Raw genomic sequence first — 24,452 nt, forward strand, 5'->3', positions numbered from 1 at the left:
TAAATATGATACTCTTCACTACCAGGGAAAATTGGTGTAGTCAACTTGGACTTACAATAAATGCCAAGAAGATGAAGTGGTTGCATCTTGTGAAATGGACAATAGATGAAGTGTTGAAATGCAGCAGTGGTGAAGCCATTGAACAAGTGAAATTTTATGTGTACCTAGGAAGCTTGATCATTGTCGATGGTTCCATCAAAGTTGAGGTTAAAACATGTACTTTGGCTACCAAAGTGAAAATTTATCAAGCGAGTTTATTAACGTAGTACTCTGGAAGTAGCTGCATTAAATGAAATGGATATCAGAAGGCTTTAGGCAGTAGAGATGAGAGTTCTTTGGAAGATGGCAGGTATAAAAAGTGGGATGATGTTAAAAGAAATGAAGTTAGGAAGAGAGTAGAATGTGAAATCGGAGATCGTTATGAGATTGGCTGCAATCAAAAATATTATAATGGTGGGGACATTGGACAAGATAAACGGTAGAAAGAAAGCCAAAGAAAATAATGCAAAACACAACCAGGGTCAGTCAGACCTAGAGGCTGATCAGACTTGGTGATGGAACATCATACATAGGGACATGACCAAGCTGGGCTTAGTGGAGGTACAAATCATGGTCCAAAATGAATCATAGGACTGGAAGGGACCTTGAGAGGTCATCTAGTCCAGTCCCCTGCACTCTTGGCAGGACTAAGTATTAGCTAGACCTTTCCTGACAGGTGTTTGTCAAACCTGCTCTTAAAAATCCCCAGTGATGGAGATTCCACAACCTCCCTAGGCAATTTATTCCAGTGCTTAACCACCTTTTGACAGTTAAGAAGTTTTTCCTAATGTCCAACCTGAACCTCCCTTGCTGCAATTTAAGCCCATTGCTTGTTGTCCTATCCTCAGAGGTTAAGAACAACAATTTTTCTCCTTCCTCCTTGTAACAACCTTTTACGTACTTGAAAACTGTTATCATGTCCCCTCCCAATCTTCTCTTTTCCAGACTAAACAAACACAGTTTTTTTTTCAATCTTCCCTCATAGGTCTTGTTTTCTAGACCTTTAATCATTTTTGTCACTCTTCTCTGGATTCTCTCCAATTTGTTTACATCCTTCCTGCAATGTGGCGCCCATAACTGGACACAATGCTCCAGCTGAGGCCTAATCAGCGCGGAGTAGAGCGGAAGAATTACTTCTCGTGTCTTGCTTACAACACTCCTGCTAATACATCCCAGAATGATGTTCGCTTTTTTCTTTTCTTTTTTTTTTTTTTTTGCAACAGTGTTACACTGTTGATTCATGTTTAGCTTGTGGTCCACTATGACCCCCAGATCCCTTTCCCCAGTACTCCTTCCTAGGCAGTCATTTCCCATTTTGTATGTGTGCAACTGATTGTTCCTTCCTAAGTGGAATACTTTGCATTTGTCCTTATTGAATTTCATCCTATTTACTTCAGACCATTTCTCCAGTTTCTCCAGATCATTTTGAATTTTAATCCTATCCTCCAAAGCACTTGCAACCCCTCCCAGCTTGGTATCATATGCAAACTTTCTAAATGTATTCTCTATGCCATTATCCAAATCATTGATGAAGATATTGAACAGAACTGGATCTAGAACTGATCCCTGCGGGACCCCACTCATTATGTCCTTCCAGCATAACTGTGAACCACTGATAACCACTCTCTGGGAATGGTTTTTCAACCAGTTTTGCACCCACCTTATAGTAGCTCCATCTAGGTTGCATTTCCCTAGTTTGTTTGAGAAGGTCATGCGAGACAGTGTCAAAAGCTTTACCAAAGTCAAGATATACCATGTCTACCACTTCCCCATCCACAAGGCTTGTTACCCTGCCAAAGAAAGCTATCAGGTTGGTTTGACACAATTTGTTTTTGACAAATCCATGCTAACTGTCACTCATCACCTTATTATCTTCTAGATGTTTGCAAACTGATTGCTTAACTATTTGTTCCATTATCTTTCCAGGTACAGAAGTTAAGCTGACTGGTCTGTAATTCTCTGGGTTGTCTTTATTTCCATTTTTATAGATTGGTACTATATTTGCCCTTTTCCGGTCTTCTGGAATCTCTCCAGTCTTCCATGACTTTTCAAAGATAATCGCTAATGACTCAATATCTCCTCAGTCAGCTCCTTGAGTATTCTAGAATGCATTTCATCAGGTCCTGGTGACTTGAAGACATCTAATTTGTCTAAGTTATTTTTAACTTGTTCTTTCCCTATTTTAGCCTCTTCTGATCCTACCTCATTTTCACTGGTAGTCACTATGTTAGACGTCCAATCACCACCAGCCTTCTTGATGAAAACCGAAACAAAGAAGTCATTAAGCACCTCTGCCATTTCCACATTTTCTGTTATTATTCCCCACCCCCACACCTCATTGAGTAATGGGTCTACCCTGTCCTTAGTCTTCCTCTTGCTTCTAGTGTATTTGTAGAATGTTTTCTTGTTACCCTTTATATCTCCAGCTAGATAGATCTTGCTTTGTGCCTTGACCTTTCTAATTTTGTCCCTATGTACTTGTGTTAGTTGTATATACTCATCCTTTGTAATTTGACCTAGTTTCCACTTTTTGTAGGACTTTTTTTTTTAGATCATTGAAGATCTTCTGGTTAAGCTTGGGTGGTCTCTTCCCATACTTCCTGTCTTTCCTACACAGTGGGATAGTTTGCTCTTGTGCCCTTAATAATGTCTCTTTGAAAAACTGCCAAATGTCTTCAATTGTTTTTCCCCTTAGAGTTGCTTCCCACAGGATCTTATCTACCAACTCCCTGAGTTTGCTAACGTCTGTCTTCTTGAAATCCATTGTCTTTATTTTGCTGTTCTCCCTCCTACTATACCTTAGAATCATGAACTCATCATTTCGTGATCACTTTCACCCAAGCTGCCTTCCACTTTCAAATTCTTAGCAGTTCCTCCCTATTTTTCAAAATCAAATCTAGAACAGCCTCTCCCCTAGTAACTTTCTCCACCTTCTGAAATAAAAAATTGTCTCCAATACATTCCAAGAACTCATTGGATACTCTGTACCCTGCTGTGTTATTTTCCCAATAGATGTCTGAGTAGTTGAAGTCCCCCACTTCACCACTGAATGGTGACACTGTACTGCTCCCCATATTTGTAAAGATGCTTTTGGATGAGAAGAGAATTCTTTTGCATGTATGCATATTTTAAACTCAAGCCCTATGCATTTTGTGAAGTTCTCTGTACACTTTCACTGATAATAATAGTAATTCTGATATAACTTTATATAACAATATTATGATAAAAATATTTTATATATGTTATGAAACAAAAATGTAGAAAGTCCTATCCATTAACTATTTGAATTTTAGATTATGATGATTATGATGATGATGGAATGTAACTATTACAAAGAATGTGATATACTTCTGGACTGTTTAATTTTTAATTAACACATTTTTTAAAATGTTTCACATAAAAGTGAAATCACTCTTGTAATGATGTGACTCTTTCTGTCTAGGGTATACAGAAAGATAGCTGTGAATCCAATCACAATATTACCTGTAAAGTGGGATACCCTTTCCTAAAGTCTGGAGAAGAGGTAGGAAACTGTTAATGGAATATTTTTGGAGAGGGCAGCAGCCCTGTATGGCAGCTGTCCATCCTGAGCTTTGCTACATGATCAGTTATGTATTTATGCACCAATTAAGCTTCTAGATGTAAATAAATCTCAAATAACTCCATGTCAATGAAAAAAGAACTCCCTCCCCCCCCCCACCTCACTGTGCCTCCCTAAAATAAAACTCAAAAGGTCCCCTTTCTAATATAGGTCTAGATTTTGTCTCTATGGAAATAGCCATGTAAGATCCAGGAAATGCCATGATGTACCACCACCACCCCCCCCCCCCCCCCCCCCCGGACATTTAACTTTCAATTCTTCACGGAAGAAACCTAGCCTCTATGATGAATGGGGAGAGATAGGTACCTTAGAATGTGATTCACAAAAGCCATGTGTGAGAGAGGTGTGTCCTAAACCCTGCCCCTCTCACAGAGATAGTTGTCTCATTCCAGGATGCAGGAACGCACCTGGCTCTGCTAGTCAACCACAAACAGAAACCCCTCTCTTGGAATCAGGCAGTTTAGCCACCTAAGTTGGGTTTTGTGAGAATGAGTTAGGCATGTGCCTCACTCACACAAAACAGGAGGTTAAGATGACACCCACCTTATAGCTTTTAGCTCAGTGGTTATGGCACTCAATTAAAGAGCAGGAGCACTGTGCCTTGGGTATCCCACCTTCCAGGTGGATGCCTTAGCTAGCAGGTTACAGAGTCATTCTCTCTCTCTCTGTTTCTGGCCCTATGGCTCTTTAAGAATTTATCCACAATGAAATCACTTCAACGGGTGAGACTAAAGGAGCCCCACATTGAAATATCCCCATCAGGCAAAAGGGGGAGTTGAATCAGGGTCCCCCACGTCCCACGTGAGTGCTCTAACCACTGAGCTAAAAGTTATAACATTGCCGCCGCCACCGCCTTTTCCATTCTAAATGGGACCCAACATGATGATCAGCCTACGAGCACACCTACTGAATGGGGCCTCACATGCGAGATAGGCAGGCAAACGTCAAACTTTCCCCAGTTCCAGATCGCTCTGGGGCTTACTCAGGAGATAGGTGTCTGGATTCTTCCACTGAGGCAGCAGTGCACATGCCCAGAGAGAGCTTTTACCCTGGAAATGTAGGCACTGATTTTACATGCCTAAGGGTTCAGCAGGAGTTTTGTGGCTGGCTCTACCACAGGCCCTGCCCCCACTCCACCCCATCCCACCCCCTCCCTTGAGCCTGCCGTGCCCTTGCTCCTTCCCCTTCCCCCACAGAGCCTCCTGCACACCATGAAACAGCTGATTGGGAGGTACGGGGAGGGAGGGGAGGTGCTGATTGACGGGGCTGCTGCTGGATGGGAGACGCTAGGAGCCGGGGGGGAGCTGATGTGGGGACTACTGATGTATTACTGCGGCTCTTTGGCAATGTACATTGGTAAATTCTGGCTCCTTCTGAGGCTCAGGTTGGCCATCCCTGAGCTAGATGAAAGAAAATTTCCTATAACCTCAACATTTTGCATAAGAAACATACCTAGAGACCTGGAAGTAAAAATGTTTAAACAATTGTAAACTATTTCTTTATATTTTAGGAATAAATTTCTGGTAGCCCAGATGTATTCTTTGGTGATTAAATCAAATGTCCAAATGCAGCACTTTAAATTTGGACTTCAGTGTTTGTAAAATAGCTTAAAATAAGGACAATCAATTGCACTTAAATTGCTCTAGGATAAAATATCTTATTCCTTTTATTCTGGGGTACACCAAATCTTGTGCAGATATGATAAATTACCTTAGATTCTCTCTCAGACACCAATATACACACTTTTCCAATTCCAGTCTCTGAACAGTAGCAACTAGATAAACTGTTCTTTCCATGTAGACAAATCAGGACAAACCCCACTTATTATTCCCATTCGCAGCTTCTTAAGAGTCTTCTCATTTTACTTTCCAACTGTTATTGTCAGTTTGTCTGTGGCTAGAGTCCTTCAATTCCCACTCAGTCTGAAAACCTAGATGTTTCATACCCTCATTTGCATTCAGATATTAATTCGTCTAATTGGCTGATAAACAGTCCCAGTAAATTCCTGTTCTAGGTCTTCCTGACTTCCTTATATGCTCAAATTGCCCATACAATGTTCTCTGGATCACTTATACTAAAGTTGTGCACACATTTAAACCAATGGAGAAATAAAGAGCTTGAATTCAAATTCCTTTAGATTAACAAACTGTAAGATTGCTATATCACATAATTACCAAATGCTACATTTTCATTAAACCAAAGCAAAACTGCTACGGTGTAATCTGTCTAGTGATGCTGAGAGGTGCATGTTTAGAACAGAGCTTCCAAAGCCTTCCAAGTGACCATGTTATGCTATATTGGCCTTAATTATAGTCATTAGTAAATTGTTGTAAAATCCAGGATTATTTATTTGTTTAGATTTCTTAAATACATTTTAAAAATACCTATTCAACACTCTAGGCACCTTTGCCATGTATTAAAAATGCCATCACATTAGTACGAACAGATGCAAACCCAGCAGCCTCTTCTAAATGAGGAAGGGAAACAGTCCATACCAGCTATACGACCAAGGCTTTGTATACAGATCCCTCCCTAAAGGCCTGATAGCTGTTGTACCAGGCTCTCGGGATCAACAGATGTGGAATTCTTAAATCAAGGAAATTAAATTTACAAATTGGAATTTAAATATGTAATTTTATTTTAATTATCTTTCATACACACATTATATATTCAATTTTATTCTGAGCCACCAGTTTTGAAAAATTGGCCCTGCAGTGTGATAACCTGATTGCTATTGGATTTCCTTTTCATTTTGGGCAAAATCCTGAAGTCCTACTCGTTCAGTTAGATGGACTGAAAACTCAGTATGGACTCCAAGATTTTTGACTTAGGAATTTTGCCAGTTTTCATCTGAATACATTTTAATGTTTAGCTGAGTATTACTCTCCTTTTCTTAGTATCTTTTTAAAATGTGTTTTCTCCCCCAGATTTCTTTCAGAATAGTATTCCAATTCAACGCTTCTTATCTTCTGGAAAATGCTACTGTTCAGGTGTATGTAACAAGGTTAGTTACCAAAATTGCTTTTATATCTCAAACTTTCCTTTTAGTTACTGTATAGCTTGCGCTCCAGCTGGTATGACAGAGATGGGGGGTTTTTGCGGGGAGGGGTTTGGTTCAAAAGAGAATATTAAATGTCTAGAGTGGCCAGCTTTAGAGATGTACAGAACTATTGGTTTGTCTGAGGCTATCAAATGATGTGGATTAAATAAATGGACATTCATTTATAGAGGCCAATGAGACGAGTGACTCAGATTTTCTAGCCTCAACCGCAGAAGACATCTGTTCTGATAATAAAATTACCATACATTGTAACACAATTTGCAGTCTCTGCCAAGGAGAGAGGCCTAGGCCTCAAATAGCAATGGTGTTGCAGCAAGTCAAGATTGAGGTGCCTTGCCATAGCTGCATGGGTAAATTGGACTGCACCTGCCTGTAATATATGGTGTCACAGGAAATTACAGGGATTGTGTGATGGAGATTGCCCCTACTTGATATAATGTAGCTATTTTCAATCTACAGCAGTTTGTATTCTCATTTCTACAAGGGTGTAATTTTGACTTTGGCCTAATGCAGTATGTACCTTTTACTTACTGGAAAGAGCCCTTTCAATTTATTTTTAAAAGACCATAATTAACTTGAAATGGCCAGTGGGATTTTTTATATCCACAGCTGCAGGTATTTCAGTCTCTCAGAGCCCTCCCCACCGACTATACATACTGTGTACTGAGGAGTATCATAATCTGACCAGAGTGGTATGTGTTGTTCTGTTCTAGTGACAGCGAAGAACCACTTGAGACCCTGACTGACAATGGAGGAGACGTTAGAATCCCAGTAAAATATGAAATGGGATTAATATTTTTAAGGTATTAATGTTTTTCTGTATTTAATTTTCTAGTATAGGATACAGCAGACATTTAAAGAGACTATTGTGTGGTTTTGCTGTTAGCTTGTACTTGGTAGTGTAGACAAAAGACAAACACTGGTCTCGTGAATAAAAAGCAAAGGGTTTATTGAAATGGATCAGTCACTGTCCGCAGCAGGCTGCAGCCACTTTTTATTTATCTACATGTGATTTATAGGATGACTAGTGCAATAGCAGCTTTCGCTGACTCTCATACTTTGTTCTGTTCATTCAGAGGTGTGTCACGTGCGTTAGAAAGCATAGCTTTCCCCTCGTAGTGAAAACTAGCATTTTGTATTGGCCTTCTATTGTTTTTTTTTTAAGGTTTCATAAATTAGCCTTAATTTCCAGATTCTCAAAAGCCTTTTATCAGTTCACATATACATTTTTAATTCAAGGGTTCTGCCATAGTAAAGATATATTCTTTGTTCTCAGGAACAGTTGAAATTCAGTTGAATTCCATCCTTAGAAATATGTGTGCAGGGTATGCCTACATATATCAATATGGGATGTGCTGTGTGTATATTTGTATATGTAAATGATTAGGCTGAATTCATTCCAACTGTGATTTTCAAAGCATCTGAAGGCAGTTAAGTGCCTAACTCCCATTTTTGCTTCTGAAAATTTCCCACTCTTTGTGTTACTTCGTTGACTTAAATCATCCCTAATAAATGGGTGTCAAATCTAGCTTTGAATACAGGTCCTCCCCATATGGAATAGAGTTAAATTTGACCCATCTGTTTTTTTCCACCTTTTCTCTTTTCTGTTTGTTTATTAGGATTCTGCCTATTTCGCATGGCACTAGGGTTGGAGTGAAGTACTGCTCAATGTGAGCAAGGCAGTGTAGAGTCAGGCCTTGAATCCATCTTTCTTTTATGAATGATTTGTTCTGATATAGTTTTAACCAAACAAGGGATTTGTAATGTACATTTGTACTTAAAAAGACACAAGCACTTCTTAGAAAATGTGCATTAATGGAAATAGTAGCACACTGTAATAAAACTAGCCCTGAAGGATTAACTTAAAGTAACAAAAAGTTCTCTATAATTAACTTAGAGTGCACGATTATAAAGGTTTTGTTATTTTTTTAACCCACAGTCATTTGAAAGATCCCAAAGAACCCCATATTATAATTGCCGCAAATGATACAGTTCCTGCTGTTATTAATACAACTGAGAACATTGGGGATGAAGTTAACATAAACTATAAGGTAAGAAACAGGAGCTACAATGACACTATAAAGGGACTAGTTCTGTTTTTGAACTTGGTTGAATGCACTTATGTCCTTTGCTAACCTATTACCTAAGTGTCACATTTGCAACATATTAAACCTCCTACAGCAGCATTTTGTGTTTTTTGCTTTCAAAATATTATATATCAGCGGTATTCAAATGTGATCTGTGGGCCATGGAGCCATTCAAGACGGTCAATGGGAAAGCATGTGCTATTGAAACTAGAAGCTTCCCTTAATTCATTACAGTTTGTACTTATTTTTGAAAATTGATATTTCCAGAAACCAGCTAGCTTTGAAGGAAGTACCATGCTCTAAGGACTTTGCATTTCTAATTAAATGAAGATGGCAAAGTAGAATACTTGGGCTGGAAGAGACATTTAGTGGGTTATAAATCCCTCACATTGTAGCAGGACTGATTTTAGTTATCTCTAAAACATCCCTGTTTCCCAGTTTTAAATCTAGCATTGAATATTAGTCCTATCCGTATGAAAAGTCTGAATCAGCAACTTTCTGTGTGTAATAGATGGGCCTTGGGAAAGGACTAACTCTTTCTATGCAGTAATTACAAAGGTGAAATTGTTATCCCTCTGTTATATTATATCCCACCTATGTCGTTGTTACCCACCCATACTTTTTAAACATTACAGTTTAGATACAGTATTCTCCAATCTTTGTGTTAATGTTAAAATTAAGAGATTGTTTGAGGTGGGATTATCTGATTTCTAAACCCTACCTGACTGAATAAAGACAGAAGCTGAGGGGCTGCAAAGCGCGTAGTCAGAAATCTGATAGACAGTGTCCCTGCTACTAGCTTGGGACCCTGCTTGTAAGTGATAGTCCTCCTCCCCACCCTTTCCTGCAGAGTGCCGATTCAGAAGGAGCAGAAATTTGTGTGTGAGAGAGAGAGAAGCCACTGTGATCTGAGAAACAAGTCAGACTGAGTTGAGATAGGGAAGGAGGGGAGCTGCAAGAAGACTGTTGCTTTAGAGCTGTTCTAAGAGTCTTTGGGGAAGAACGTTCTTTTGAGCCAGCTAGTACTGCTGCCAGAAGCCATTTCCTTTTCCCAACAATGGCTCCTCTACTGCTTCCCAAGTTAGAGCATTGTTTTGGACTTGAACACGGAGTTAAAAATAGAAAGAAAAGCCCCTAGGAACTCATGTAATACAAGCCCTAAAGGGAAAACAGATGAGCTGTACAAGGGAGTGGCAAGAAATGTAGAATATGTCAAAATAGAAACGCGGACTGAATCCTGTCTTTCTGTCTGCATCCACCTATTTATTCATCAGATACATAGTAAACTGCATTTGCTAATTCTGGAGTACAATTAATACCTGTCTGCTGCTTGAATAAAATTAATGGAGCTCACATCATGCTCCCTTTCACCACTGGCTGACTGCATAGTTATGAAGGGTTAAATTTAGAGGCGAGAGCAACAAGGGTGATGTTATGGTGGACATGTGCTATAGACCACCGGATCAGAAGGATGAGGTAGACAAGGCTTTCTTCGGACAACTAACTGAAGTTTCCAGATCACAGGCCCTGCTTGTACTGGGGGACTTCAATCACCCTGGACTATAAGGTGGATAGAAAGCTGGCTAGATCATTGGGCTCAATAGGTAGTGATCAATGGCTCCATGTCTAGTTGACAGCCAGTACCAAGCGGAGTGCCCCAAGGGTCGGTCTTGGGGCTGGTTTTGTTCAATATCTTCATTAATGATCTGGAGGATGATGTGGATTGCACCCTTAGCAAGTTTGCAGATGACACTAAACTGGGAGGATTGGTAGATAGGATACAGAGGTCCCTAGACAAATTAGAGGATTGGGCCAGAAGAAATCTGATGAGGTTCAGCAAGGACAAGTGCAGAGTCCTGCACCTAGGAAAGAAGAATCCCGTGCTCTGCTACAGGCTGGGGACCTACTGGCTAAGCAGCATTTCTGCAGAAAAAGGCCTGGGGATTACAGTGGATGAGAGGCTGGATATTAGTCAGCAGTGTGCCCTTTTTGCCAAGAAGGCCAACGGCAAATTGGGCTGTATTAGTAAGAGCATTGCCAACAGATCGAGGGAAGTGATTATTGCCTTCTATTCGGCACTGGTGAGGCCACACCTGGAGTATTGTGTCCAGTTTTGGTCCCCCTACTACAGAAGGGATGTGGACAAATTGGAGAGAGTCCAGCAGAGGGCAACGAAAATTATTAGGGGGCAGGGCAACATGACTTACGAGGAGAGGCTGAGGGAACTGGGGTTATTTAGTCTGCAGAAGAGAAGAGTGATGAGGGATTTGATAGCAGCCTTCAACTACCTGAAGGGGGGTTCCAAAGAAGATGGAGCTAGGCTGTTCTCAGTGGTGGCAGATGACAGAACAAGAAGCAATGGTCTCAAGTTGCAGTGGGGGAGGTCTAGGTTGGATATTAGGAGACACTTCACTATTTCACTAGGAGGGTGAAATAAACCCAATCACTGGAATGGGTTACCTAGGGAGGTGGTGGAATCTTGATCCTTAGAGGTTTTAAGGCCTGGCTTGACAAAGCCCTGGCTGGGATGATTTAGCTGGTGTTGATCCTGCTTTGAGCAGGGGATTGGACTAGATGACCTCCCGAGGTCTCTTCCAACCCTAATATTCTATGATTCTATGAAGGGAGGGCGGGGGGGAACCACAGTCAAACACCAATAAGATAAGGAAGGTCCTAACTAGAAAACAGAAAATACAGAGTTGTTCTTGTTTCTTGTAGATTGAAAAAGGTGAACACTTTCCAGTGCCACAACTCACTCTGCAGATTTCATTCCCCAACTTGACTTTGTCCAAAAACCCCATTCTCTACCTAAGTGGATTGTCATTTTCAGATGTAAGTTATGACTATAAACATGGATGCACCTTCATTTTACTCTAAAGTTTAAATGTTTTTCTTCCATTTTTTTGTGTTTGGTGTCAGAAAATGAAAGACTCACTTTGATTACATCTGGGCACGTAAACTTAGCTTTGATTGCAATCTACATGATAACTTGGATTTGGAATAAGATGTAAACCTTCTTGAAGAATTTCTAGAAATGTAGCCGTTCACAAAATAAGGCCTGCCTCGCTTTGGTGTTTGAACAATAATTTGAAGATATCAAGATTAATTTCATTTATTGTCAAGCGCGTGGCTTAGTGCTTAGGGCACTGAAAAGCTTCAGCAGCACCCTGCTTTTCACTGAAGCATCTAGCTACATGCACCCTACCTACCACTGCCAATGGTGTGCAGATTAGATGTAGCCTAAATTACCTCCTAAAAGACTGTCATATTTGTAATGAGAAAGATAATAAAAATAATATGCTTCAATAGGTATGTCACCTTCATTTTGCTCTTCTATGCTCCGGTTATTAACAAATGTATAGAAATGGGTATACTATAAAATGATCTTGTTGTTACAGTTGCTAAATCTTAGGGTACTGACCTATTTCTGGAGCTTTTTCATGTTATTGTTTTGGACCTTCGGGCAGTAAGAGAGATGTTGGTATTTTTTCTAACAGAATGCAGTCTGCCAAACCAGTCACCCTATAGATCCATTCAAGATCAATTCTGGGACGCTGTTTGTAGTGGCAAAAAAAAAAGAGCCTACAAAAGATACAAGTATGGTAAGCCTGTCTAAAACGTGTACATTCATTGCAGTATTTATCTGGAATGTTTTGAGTTGAATAAATACTGTTAAGATATTCCTTCATATAATTTCGTCTTAAATATTTTAATAGCTGAAAGCGTTACCTTTAAAGGTAACATGCTATATTTTTTTATTAGCTCTTGCTGCAAAAACTGCACATGAAGCTGAACTACACATCCTTGGACCAGATCTTCGACTTGTGTAGATCAGCGTAGCTCCGTTGACTTCAGTGGAACTATGCCTATTTACATCGGTGTAAATCTTTTATCCTTGTCCTTCTTGTCTAATGAAATAAATATTAAGTAATATTTTAAAGACCTGACCTTCCACTTCCTGGCAACTTTGTTTAGTCATTTCCAACTATGCAAAATTGGTACAAAATGCTAGCATTCTGATATGTTACATTTGAATTAAAAAGTAAGCTTGGTTATTTCTGTGTAATTTTTTTGTCTAGCCAAGCCCCGGTAATCAATATTCTTTTAGTGTTAATAACACATACAACTAACCTATAGTAAATTACAAATCACTAGTCTATACATCGGATGTTTTATTCTAGAGAGTCATATTAAAATGTTTAATTACTAATTCCTGTCCATAAACATTTAAACAGGACTGTGATACATACAACTGTGCATCTATTAATTGTACTCTGGCCCCATCTGATATAACTCAAGTGAACATTTCATTAAGATTATGGAAACCTACCTTTATAAAAGTAAGTAAGCCTTCTCCACATTGAGTATAACTATGGGTTTGAAACAATATTAAGCCAAATATAATGCTTAGACAGTTATATTTCTTTTAATCTTCAGTCTTCTAGTACTTGAAATTGTTTCCTTACTATTTTAAGAATTCCCTTGAAATTAACCTACATATATTCTGTTACTGAGGTTCTCAGAACATCAGAATTAAAAATGCATTTTCACCAGAGCTGCATAGAAAAGAATTATTACCTACCTCTGATGTGATACTTCTGTGTATATGACCCAAAATAGCATTCAGATTATAGCTAATATTTCACATTGCAAACTCCTATTTCAGCAATTCAGTTTTTCAAGACTCTATTTCCCTTTAAATATCTAAGCTTTGCCTTGTTTTTTGGAGATGTATTAGGGTCCACTCCTGCAAACACTTATGTATGCACTTAACTTGATGCTCATTAATTATACCTACATGCTTAAGATATTCATGTGTGCAATTTTTGCAGGATCAGGACTTTAAATATGTCAGTCTTAATTTCATATTTTTTGTTTCTTTCCCATAATTTTAACTATACTTGGGGTTCAATCCTACAAGTACTGAGATGTACTACAAGTACTGTCATGTTGCAGGATCAGACCATAGGTCCATGTGCATTATTTCTGTCTTCACTGTTGTTTGAAACTTTCATAGAATCATAGAATATCAGGGTTGGAAGGGACCTCAGGAGGTCATCTAGTCCAACCCCCTGCTCAAAGCAGGACCAATCCCCAATTAAATCATCCCAGCCAGGGCTTTGTCAAGCCTGACCTTAAAAACTTCTAAGGAAGGAGATTCTACCACCTCCCTAGGTAACGCATTCCAGTGTTTCACCCCCCTTCTAGTGAAAGTTTTTCCTAATATCCAACCTACACCTCCCCCACTGCAACTTGAGACCATTACTCCTTGCCTTTCATCTTCTACCACTGAGAATAGTCTAGAACCATCCTCTTTGGAACTACCTCTCAGGTAGTTGAAAGCAGCTATCAAATCCCCCCTCATTCTTCTCTTCTGCAGACTAAACAATCCCAGTTCCCTCAGCCTCTCCTCATAAGTCATGTGTTCCAGACCCCTAATCGTTTTTGTTGCCCTTCGCTAGACTCTCTCCAATTTTTCCACATCCTTCTTGTAGTGTGGGGCCCAAAACTGGACACAGTACTCCAGATGAGGCCTCACCAATATCGAATAGAGGGGAATGATCACGTCCCTCGATCTGCTGGCTATGCCCCTACTTATACATCCCAAAATGCCATTGGCCTTCTTGGCAACAAGGGCACACTGCTGACTCATATCCAGCTTCTCGTCCACTGTCACCCCTAGGTCCTTTTCCGCAGAACTGCTGCCTCGCCATTCGGTCTCTAGTCTGTAGCGGTGCATTGGATTCTTCTGTCCTACGTGCAGGACCCTGCACTTATCCTTGTTGAACCTCATCAGATTTCTTTTGGCCCAATCCTCCAATTTGTCTAGGTCCCTCTGTATCCTATCCCTACCTGCCACCGTATCTACCACTCCTCCTAGTTTAGTATCATCCGCAAATTTGCTGAGAGTGCAATCCACACCATCCTCCAGATCATTTATGAAGATATTGAACAAAACCGGCCTCAGGACTGACCCTTGGGGCACTCCACTTGATACCGGCTGCCATCCAGACATGGAGCCATTGATCACTACCCATTGAGCCCGACAATCTAGCCAACTTTCTACCCACTTTATAGTGTATTCATTCAGCCCATACTTTAACTTGCTGACAAGAATACTGTGGGAGACCGTGTCCAAAACTTTGCTAAAGTCAAGAAACAATACATCCACTGCTTTCCCTTCATCCACAGAACCAGTAATCTCATCATAGAAGGCGATTAGATTAGTCAGGCATGACCTTCCCTTGGTGAATCCATGCTGACTGTTCCTGATCACTTTCCTCTCGTAAGTGCTTCAGGATTGATTCCTTGAGGACCTGCTCCATGATTTTTCCAGGGACTGAGGTGAGGCTGACTGGCCTGTAGTTCCCAGGATCCTTCTTCTTCCCTTTTTTAAAGATGGGCACTACATTAGCCTTTTTCCAATCATCCGGGACTTCCCCCTATTGCCATGAGTTTTCAAAGATAATGGCCAATGGCTCTGCAATCACAGCCGCCAACTCCTTTAGCACTCTCGGATGCAACGCATCCGGCCCCATGGACTTGTGCACGTCCAGCTTTTCTAAATAGTCCCTAAGCACTTCTTTTTCCACAGAGGGCTGGCCACCTACTCCCCATGCTGTGCTGCCCAGCGCAGCAGTCTGGGAGCTGACCTTGTTCGTGAAGACAGGCAAAAAAAGCATTGAGTACATTAGGTTTTTCCACATCCTCTGTCACTAGGTTGCCTCCCTCATTCAGTAAGGGGCCCACACTTTCCTTGGCTTTCTTCTTGTTGCCAAAATACCTGAAGAAACCCTTCTTGTTACTCTTAACATCTCTCGCTAGCTGCAGCTCCAGGTGTGAATTGGCCCTCCTGATTTCATTCCTACATGCCCGAGCAACATTTTTATACCCTTCCCTGGTCATTTGTCCAATCTTCCACATCTTGTAAGCTTCTTTTTTATGTTTAAGATCCGCAAGGATTTCACTGTTAAGCCAAGCTGGTTGCCTGCCATATTTACTATTCTTTTGACACATCGGGATGGTTTGTCCCTGTGACCTCAATAGGGATTCTTTAAAATACAGCCAACTCTCCTGGACTCCTTTCCCCCTCATGTTATTCCCCCAGGGGATCCTACCCATCAATTTCCTGAGGGAGTTGAAGTCTGCTTTCCTGAAGTCCAGGGTCCGTATTCTGCTGCTTACCTTTCTTCCCTGTGTCAGGATCCTGAACTCGACCAACTCATGGTCACTGCCTCCCAGATTCCCATCCACTTTTGCTTCCCCTACTAATTCTTCCCGGTTTGTGAGCAGCAGGTCAAGAAAAGCTCTCCCCCTAGTTGGCTCCTCCAGCACTTGCACCAGGAAATTGTCCCCTACATTTTCCAAAAACTTCCTGGATTGTCTGTGCACCGCTATAGTGCCCTCCCAGCAGATATCAGGGTGATTAAAGTCGCCCATGAGAACCAGGGCGTGCGATCTAGTAGCTTCTGCAAGTTGCCGGAAGAAAGCCTCATCCACCTCATCCCCCTGGTCCGGTGGTCTATAGCAGACTCCCACCACTACATCACTCTTGTTGCTCACACTTCTAAACTTAATCCAGAGACACTCAAGTTTTTCTGCAGTTTCATACTGGAGCTCTGAGCAGTCATACTGCTCCCTTACATACAGTGATGCTCCCCCACCTTTTCTGTCCTTTAGCATCATGTACAGAATTAATGTGCTGTCCCACTATGCCTCTCTGTGATTTTTCTATTTATCATTCCGTTTTGCTCTCCTACCACCTCACAACCTGAACTTAGTTCTATGCTGTTATTCATCTCTGAAATTTCAGTCTTAAAAATATTTAACATAAACAGTGGTGTCTTGCTTTCTTCCAGGCAAGTGTTCACAGTTTACATCTCATTGTAAGAGCATTACTTCAGAGTGAAAACTCATCACTGATTTTGAGAAGAGACAATCAAAAACGAGAGGTATGTGTGACCCTAGTCTCTGACACCCATTGTAGGATTTACCCTGTTAATGACATGTTTGATATGTTACCTGCCGCAGTGAACCACACTTCTCTGAGCAAGAGGTCTATAATTTTCTATCTATTCAGAGTAAAAAAAAAAATGTCAGAACTAACTTAAAATAATATTGAATGATAGAAAAACTATGCTATTTATCAATTTACATATGAAGTAGAAAATTATTCACCTAATCTGGAGCTAACCATTGCAGTACATTAGTGCTTCCCCTGTCCATGTGGATATGAGACACACTTAAAATGAATCTTTTAAAAACATTAATAATTTAAAAAGCAGCTGTCCTAGGTAGTCTTGAAAAACAATGTCCTTTAGAAACAATTCTGCTTATATGCAATATTTTCCTCTAATTGTTTCCTCCTCTTCATTACCAAGAGTATTTATATGAAAATAAGATTTTATTTCTTAAAGCTACATCTACCCTGACTGTGCAATCCTCATTTGCAATACCTCTTATGGCCTGATCAACTCCTATTAAAGTTCATTGCCTATTAATGGGAGCCAGTATAATCATCTCTATCCTATTTTTTCGTTTGTAACTTTTATTTAACTCTTTAAAACATCTTAGAATACATTGCATAAAGCTATACAAAATAAATGTATTGTATTGTTTTCTAGGGTAATTTCTTGTTTGTGTAATATTGTATTAGATAACTACACTGGTAACTCTAGGTAAAAAATCTTACTGTATGTTACTGTGCAGTGCCCCCAAGAATTTCTGAAAGAATGACCTTCAGAATGAATTAGTTCTTGTACATATTACTTTGGGAACTACTAATTACATGCCAGTGATAAGCCATAAGCTTTTTCTTTATTTTACTACATACATTCCTTTTAAAACACAGATTAAAATTTAGATCATAAACTAAAATGAAGTTTGGCTTCTCTTGAGGATAAACTGAGCTACCTCTACATTGTGATATGAATCAGAAATACCTTGTTTTAATTATAAAAAGTCATTGAAATTAAATGTTTAGTTTACAAATTTTAAGGCCTTGCTGCACAAGAGAGTTGCATTGTTTTAACTTAAATTAGTTTTTAACACCAATTTAAGATTAAAATGGTGAAAGGCCCTGTATGGACACTCTTATTTCAGGTCATCTTAAACCAATTACAAATAAAACTGAAAAAACAAAATAAGTCTGGTTTAGAATGAGAAGATTTTCTACACAGCCTTTTATATTGATTTAACTAAATTGGTTTAAAATCACAAATGTACTTAAACCACTGCAACTTTTTCATGAAGTTAAGCCCTTAACATGGAGCAGATACTGTAAACACTCCATAGTGTGCAGTCTTTCCACATGATTTTCTGTACTTCTGAATGAACACACATCTCTTTTTTAGGAGCTTAACACAAACTTAAATAAACATTTCCCAGTATTACTGAAAATCCTTTCTGAGAATCACAACCATATGATAAACAGAGAAATGTTATGCCAGAATTTTTGTGACAACCTTCGCTCAGGGTTGGTTGATAGGAGAGCGCTGCCTAGTGGTTAGGTTAGTTTGGGGGGTTGTTGGCAGGCGAGCCCTGGCCCTCCCCCTCCACTGGGCTCCAACCCAGGGCCTTTTGAGGGCTATCCATGTTCTGACAGCTGGGGAGGCTTAAGGCAGCCCTTCCTAGGCCACTTCCTGCAATTGTCCCAAGGTCGCCATCTGGGGTAAGGCAGAGTGAGGACAACTGCCTCCTCCTGGGGTATGGCCCAGCCTCCTGGGCCAACTCAGTCCAAGGCTTTCCCCTGTTGGGATAGTTCAAACAAAAATTAAGGGGATCAATCCAGTCCAGAGCTCATATGAGAGGGCAATGCTTCTCTCTCAGTGTGTCTCTGCAGCAGGCCCTCCCTTCCCCCAGGGAGGGGCCTTTGGGCAGTTGTTTTGGGAGAAATACTGCCTTTCCCTCAGCTCATCTCCCTGGAGCTGCTAGTAGCAGGTCTGCTCTTCTCCCTGGTCTGCCCCCAAATGAGCTATTCTCCTGCCTTTTAGTTCCTTCTCCAGTTGGTACATTTGCTATGGTGTGGCAGGTTGGAGCTCGCTGAGCCCAGAGTAATTTCTTAATGCCTGGTTTCTTAATGTCTGGGGTTTGTGCACCCCATCACACTTCAGAAAATATAGTTCATTAGAATACTACAGTCACTTAGTAGCAGAATTGTGATAAATAAAACAGTGACTCCTAATTAGCAGGTACTTTGCAATGTTCTTGTAGCCATGTTGGTCCCAGGATATGAAAGGGACAAGGTAGGTGAGGTAATGTCTTTAATAGGACCAATTTATGTTGGTGAAAGGGACATGCTTTCAAGCTTCTCAGAACGCTTCCTCAGGTCTGGAGGAAGAAACGAGTGTCTGAGCTAAATACAAGGTGGGACAGATTGTTAAGCATAAGGGATTCACACATGCTGTAGGAGACCACTTAAAATGAAGTGAGCAATTAAGGGTTAGCAAGCAGTAGGTTGTGTTACAAATTGTTGTAAGGGCCATAAAAAACAGTGTCTCTATTAAGTCTGTTTTTTATTGTCCAGCAGAGTTGCAAATTTAAGTTCCCAGGCTCATTTTTTGATGGTGTTGGGCAGGTTTCCTTTGAGGACGAGGACTGAGAGGTCAGATGCACAATGATCATTATGAGAAAAGTGTTCCCCCAGAGGTGATAGTGTATTTCTGCCTTTTATCATTTTTCTATGTGAGTTCATTGAGAATGTAGCAGTTATCTGGTTTCACCTATGTAACTGTTGCTAGGGCATTTGATGCACTCTATGAGGTATATCACATGTTGTGATAGGCATGTGTGGGACCCATGGATCTTGAAAGGTTTATTCTGGGGCTACCAATCATTGTAGCAGTGGAGTTATGTCCGCAGTTTTTGCATCTGTTGTTCTGGCAGGGTCTGGTCGCACTTTGAGTTGGTGTGTCCTGGTCTATGGGGAGCTTGTTGAGGTTGGGTGTTGTCTGAAGGCTAGAAGGCAGGGTTTGAGAAAGATTTTTCAGGATGTAGTCCCCATCAAGTATGGGTTATAATTGTTACATGATACCCCATGTGGTGTGATAGGTAACAACTGGAAGTGTGCAGTCAGTGAGTTTTTTTTCCCCTATATTGAAGCAGGTTCTTCTGGGTATTTGGGTGGCCCATTCCATGATACAATCTATTTCTTTGGTAGTATGTCCTTGTTTAGTGAAGGCAGATTTAAATGTGTTTAGATGTGTATCCCGGACTTCCTATTTGGAGCAAATTCTGTGGTATCTGAGTGTCTGGCTGCAGATAACAGATTTCTTGGCATGTCTGAGGTGGTTATTGGATCTGTGATGGTAAATGTAGTGATCCGTGGCTTTCTTGTATATAGTTGTCTGTAGGGTTCCATTGTTGAATCCAATCATGGTCTTCAGGAATTTGGTGCTGGTGTGACAGTGTTGTAGAGAGAGTTTGATGGATCAGTGGTGGTGATTGAAGTTGTGGTAAAAAGCTGTGAGGAAGCTTAGGTCATCTGTCCAGAGGATGAAAATATCATTGATGTATCTCAGGTATATCATTGATTTTTGTGGTGCATTTTTCCAGAAATTCCTCCATGAGGTGTCCCATAAAGAGACTGCCATCTTATTAGCCATTGCTGTTCCCATAGTTTGGACAAAGTGTTTGCTGTTAAATATAAAGTAGTTGTGGATGAGGATGAGTTTGGCTATGCATTTGGGGTGGATTTCTGAGTGTTCATTATTTTATAGGTATTTGAGGCAGACAGAGATGCCATCATGGTGAGGGATGTTGGTATATGGGGAGATGATATCCATGGTGGTAGGGATGGTGTTATGAAGGAGGTTGTTGATGCTGAAGAGTCTCGGAGGAAGCTTGTAACGTCTTTGAGGAAACTGGCTCATTGTGTGAACTTTACACATCTTGTGAGACTTTACATAAATATCAATTTTCATACTGAGTTAAATTCTCTCTTTCATCCTTTAAATTCTACCCACAAAATGAAACTATAGGGTTCTTTTGAAAGTCATACTACAGTATCTACAGTAGGTGATACAAGTTATGTTACTTTGTTACTTAGAGAATTTTTTTTTTTTTTTACCATTTACCTTTCGAATAATTTTCACAGATCACGATTAAAATTTCAAGAGAACTTCACCCTGGCGTCATCCCTTTATGGGTCATTTTACTGAGTGCCTTTGCTGGACTCTTGATTCTTGCACTTCTTATATTTGCATTGTGGAAGGTAAGCTACACATTTGTTTGATTTGTGTTTAGATTTTTACATACTTAGATGTTTAAGGGCTCAGTCCTGTGTTCTTACCATTAGAATTTGACAAACATAATAAATCTCTAAATTAGTAAAATATCATAATAAATACTTAATGAAATTTGATTTTTCCCTAAGTAAAATAGACCATTCTAACCACTTGGGTACAATCAATATGTGCCAGTTTTCTAGCAGTGAGATTTCATTAAAATTAGATTCAGTTAGAGTTCTTGTCGCAAAAAGTGGGTTCTGACACAGGGATGCTTAGAAAAAGTGCTGCTTTGCACTTTTGTCCTACTAACAAGAGATTCTTCCATCTTGTGAAATCATTTCTAAACCAGTTCAATCTGGTCATGCTTCAGAGATCAAAATAATGAAAGTTTCACTGAAATACCTTAGAGCTACTCTGTGGAACACTAACACTGATTCATCACAGTGAAGTAGTTAAGGTATACAATACAGAATGGTAAATAATTTTAGCTAACCATGCCAGGTTTCTCCTGCGTTCCTTGAATTTTGGGTTGCTTTAGCTGAAATACAGTCTCAAAATTTCTTAAAAATTTGGGAAGTCAAAGCACCTCTGAGGGTCAGGCCCTAAATAGCTATTCTCAGATATCACGCATTAACTCCAGGTATGTATGGTTTGATCCTGCAAAGTTATGAGTACTTCTTGAAGGTGCTGGGTGCCCTCCACTCTCAGTCAACTCAGTAGGAATTAAGGTTTCTCAGCATCCCACAATAAGCATTTAAAACCTTGCAAGACCTTTAATGATCCAAAGCCATTTCTAATAACTCTAGAAATAGACCATTGTTGTAACCATAAATAGTAAACTAAGATTAGCGTTATTAACTATCCCAAGCAAAATTTCTATACCATGAAAAGGGAGAAGAGTCAAAATCCATAAAGTCCACTAAGGACTTTGCTATTGCCAGTCTGTTTTATACCTTACAGCAGTACCTTAGAGAGATGGTGCTAGTAAAATTTTAGTATTGGTACTGATTCATAACAGTTTTCTCTTTTAAAAATATTACTGTATACTTTACGCTACTTTTTTTTTAAAAAGTGGGAGTCTTGAGGTCCATATGCAAGAATCCACATATAATTTCACATATACATACATGCAGATACACTACTGCACATGTACAGCCATTTGAACATATAATTAAACTGATTACATTCTTAGCTAGCCATGTACACACATATGGTCACTTGATTTGTATGTACACTCGTGGTAGGCACAACATTGCTCATATTTCTTCAGTTGATCTCAACCCTTTATTTTTATGATATGTGTAAAAAATTAGAATTAGGCAATAAAGTCAAAAGTAAATAGTGATTTTGGGTGCCCGACTTGAGACACATTAAAGGGGCCTGACTATCAGAAAGTGCTATGCATCCACTATCTGACAACCAGGCCCCTTCAAGGTGTCCAGTTTAGCAACCAAAATCACTAGTGAATTTAAAAATGTAGATACTAAGTGTCATTAGTACCTATTAACTGATTCTTAATCATTGCAGAATTAAAATTAAGTAACTATGAAAATACCTCCAGCGCTTACATATTTACAAAATCAGCAGAACTAATAGAAAACTAGCGAATACCTTGATATGTTGGGGCCAATTTTCAAAAGTGGCCACCACTACCTTTGCATCTTCAAAATTACACATCTAAAATTCACAAATAATTTTAGACATGAAATTACCAGATTTTCATGCACAAAAGCAGGTTTTGTCTGTGCCATGTTGCAGGTTAACAAAAACTGGCCTGGTAAGTGGTGATTCTGAGTGGAATAAATATGCTGTATAACTAGTTGTCTGTTGCCCTCATTAACATTGCAAAATATGACATTATATTTGTTGTTAGCTGAAAAATTAAATGAACAGTGTAGCATTATAAAAATATTTTGTATTGACTTCAGATTTGATATTCTTCAGCAATTCAAATTTCAAATTATAATTTAAAGACAGTAAAAAGAACAAGGAGTACTTGTGGCAGCTTAGAGACTAACAAATTTATTTGGGCATAGGTTTTCGTGGGCTAAACTCACTTCATCAGATGCATGTAGTGGAAAATACAATAGGAAGATAAATAGAGAACATGAAAAAATTGGGGTTGCCATACCAACTCTAACGAGAGTAATCAATTAAGGTAGGCTATAATCAGCAGGAGAAAAAAAACTTTTTTGTAGTGATAACTAGGATGGCCCATTTCAAACAGTTGACAAGAAGGTGTGAGTAACAGTAGGGGGAAAATTAGCATGGGGAAATAGCTTTTAGTTTGTGTAATGACAGATACATTGTTTGTTTGACTGCTGTGCTTAAATCTTTTGCCACAAGTGGGCAGTCTTCTCAAAGCCAAAACTCAGTCAGTATGTTAGTAATTAGTATGCATAGCCACTGAAAAATCTGGAATTTAAACAGTAAATTAATATTTGTTCAACAGTCCTCTAGTTTGTTTGAAGACTTGACAAACCTTTGACACGTTCCGTCAGCATAACAATGATTCAGCAATCATTGTACATTAACTTTGCTCTCAGTTCGTCTGTTAGTGTGAGATATGTCATTATTGTTCCAATCCATTAAAGCAACATTGTACTTCAGTAATAAGTGAATTTGTATCATCTGTAAGCATTAAAGCAGTAAATAAAAATATTTAAGCTTTGCCAAAATGTCTCATGTTTCTAAAATTCCAGTTTTGAATTGCATTCTCTTTTTTCTGCCATATACAGGCTGGATTTTTCAAAAGGCCACTAAAGAAGAAAATGGAGAAATAAAGAATTCTACCAAAGGAGAGTATGTTGCAATTAAACAACGATCTGTCCTCAGGTCTGCCTCAAATATATGACTGTAAAGCTATAAATATAGTTATAAATTTGATGGTCACAACATTTTCTAAACTCCATCATGGACTAATCAAGGTGTTTTTTAAAAAGAGGAAAAAACAGCAACAAACAAATCAAGTATATAGGTGGATGTTAAAAAGGGAAAACAGCCCTATAGTATTTTGTAATATGTTAGAAAATATCTTAAGCTGTTACTCATTTTTGGAGAGTAATTCAATTTTAAAATTCTGAGTTGTTTTGTATAGGGAAAATAGTCTATTCATGTTTTTCATCAAATGAAATATTTCTTTAGCCCAAATTATGCAAGAAGCCAAGTTTCAAGCAGTAATCATAATCTCTTTACCACATGTTCCTTATTTTCAAAAGAACAAAGTATTCAAAAGTCATTTCTCATAATGGACTGGCAATTGGCTAAGCCAGACTTTCAAACTTTGAGCATGCACCAGATACAGTTGGGTATATTTGACAAAAGGATAATCCAGAGGAAAGGGGCAACTGCAGAGCTTGCACAAAACTTGCAATTCCAAGGGCTTTTCTTCCCTCTTAATGTAGTTCACCCAGATGTACAGAGGCCATTCCATGAAA

General features: G+C 39.4%; 1 protein-coding gene across 1 annotated transcript in view; it reads left to right on the forward strand.

Annotated features, from left to right (window-relative positions):
* The window catches only part of ITGA1 (integrin subunit alpha 1), a 119,298-nt gene extending 95,427 nt beyond the window's left edge, over window positions 1-23,871 (forward strand). Inside the window, exons 21-30 of the mRNA XM_077816830.1 lie at window positions 3,482-3,562; window positions 6,568-6,644; window positions 7,415-7,504; window positions 8,641-8,752; window positions 11,507-11,620; window positions 12,286-12,390; window positions 13,024-13,128; window positions 16,648-16,740; window positions 20,883-20,999; window positions 23,754-23,871. Of these exons, the coding sequence (XP_077672956.1) occupies window positions 3,482-3,562; window positions 6,568-6,644; window positions 7,415-7,504; window positions 8,641-8,752; window positions 11,507-11,620; window positions 12,286-12,390; window positions 13,024-13,128; window positions 16,648-16,740; window positions 20,883-20,999; window positions 23,754-23,798 (939 nt within the window). The 3' untranslated portion in view covers window positions 23,799-23,871. The remainder of the gene's footprint in view (window positions 1-3,481; window positions 3,563-6,567; window positions 6,645-7,414; window positions 7,505-8,640; window positions 8,753-11,506; window positions 11,621-12,285; window positions 12,391-13,023; window positions 13,129-16,647; window positions 16,741-20,882; window positions 21,000-23,753) is intronic.
* The last annotated feature ends 581 nt before the right edge of the window (window positions 23,872-24,452 follow it).

Source organism: Eretmochelys imbricata, chromosome 5, assembly GCF_965152235.1.
Source record: "Eretmochelys imbricata isolate rEreImb1 chromosome 5, rEreImb1.hap1, whole genome shotgun sequence".
Classification (NCBI taxonomy): Eukaryota; Metazoa; Chordata; order Testudines; family Cheloniidae; genus Eretmochelys; species Eretmochelys imbricata.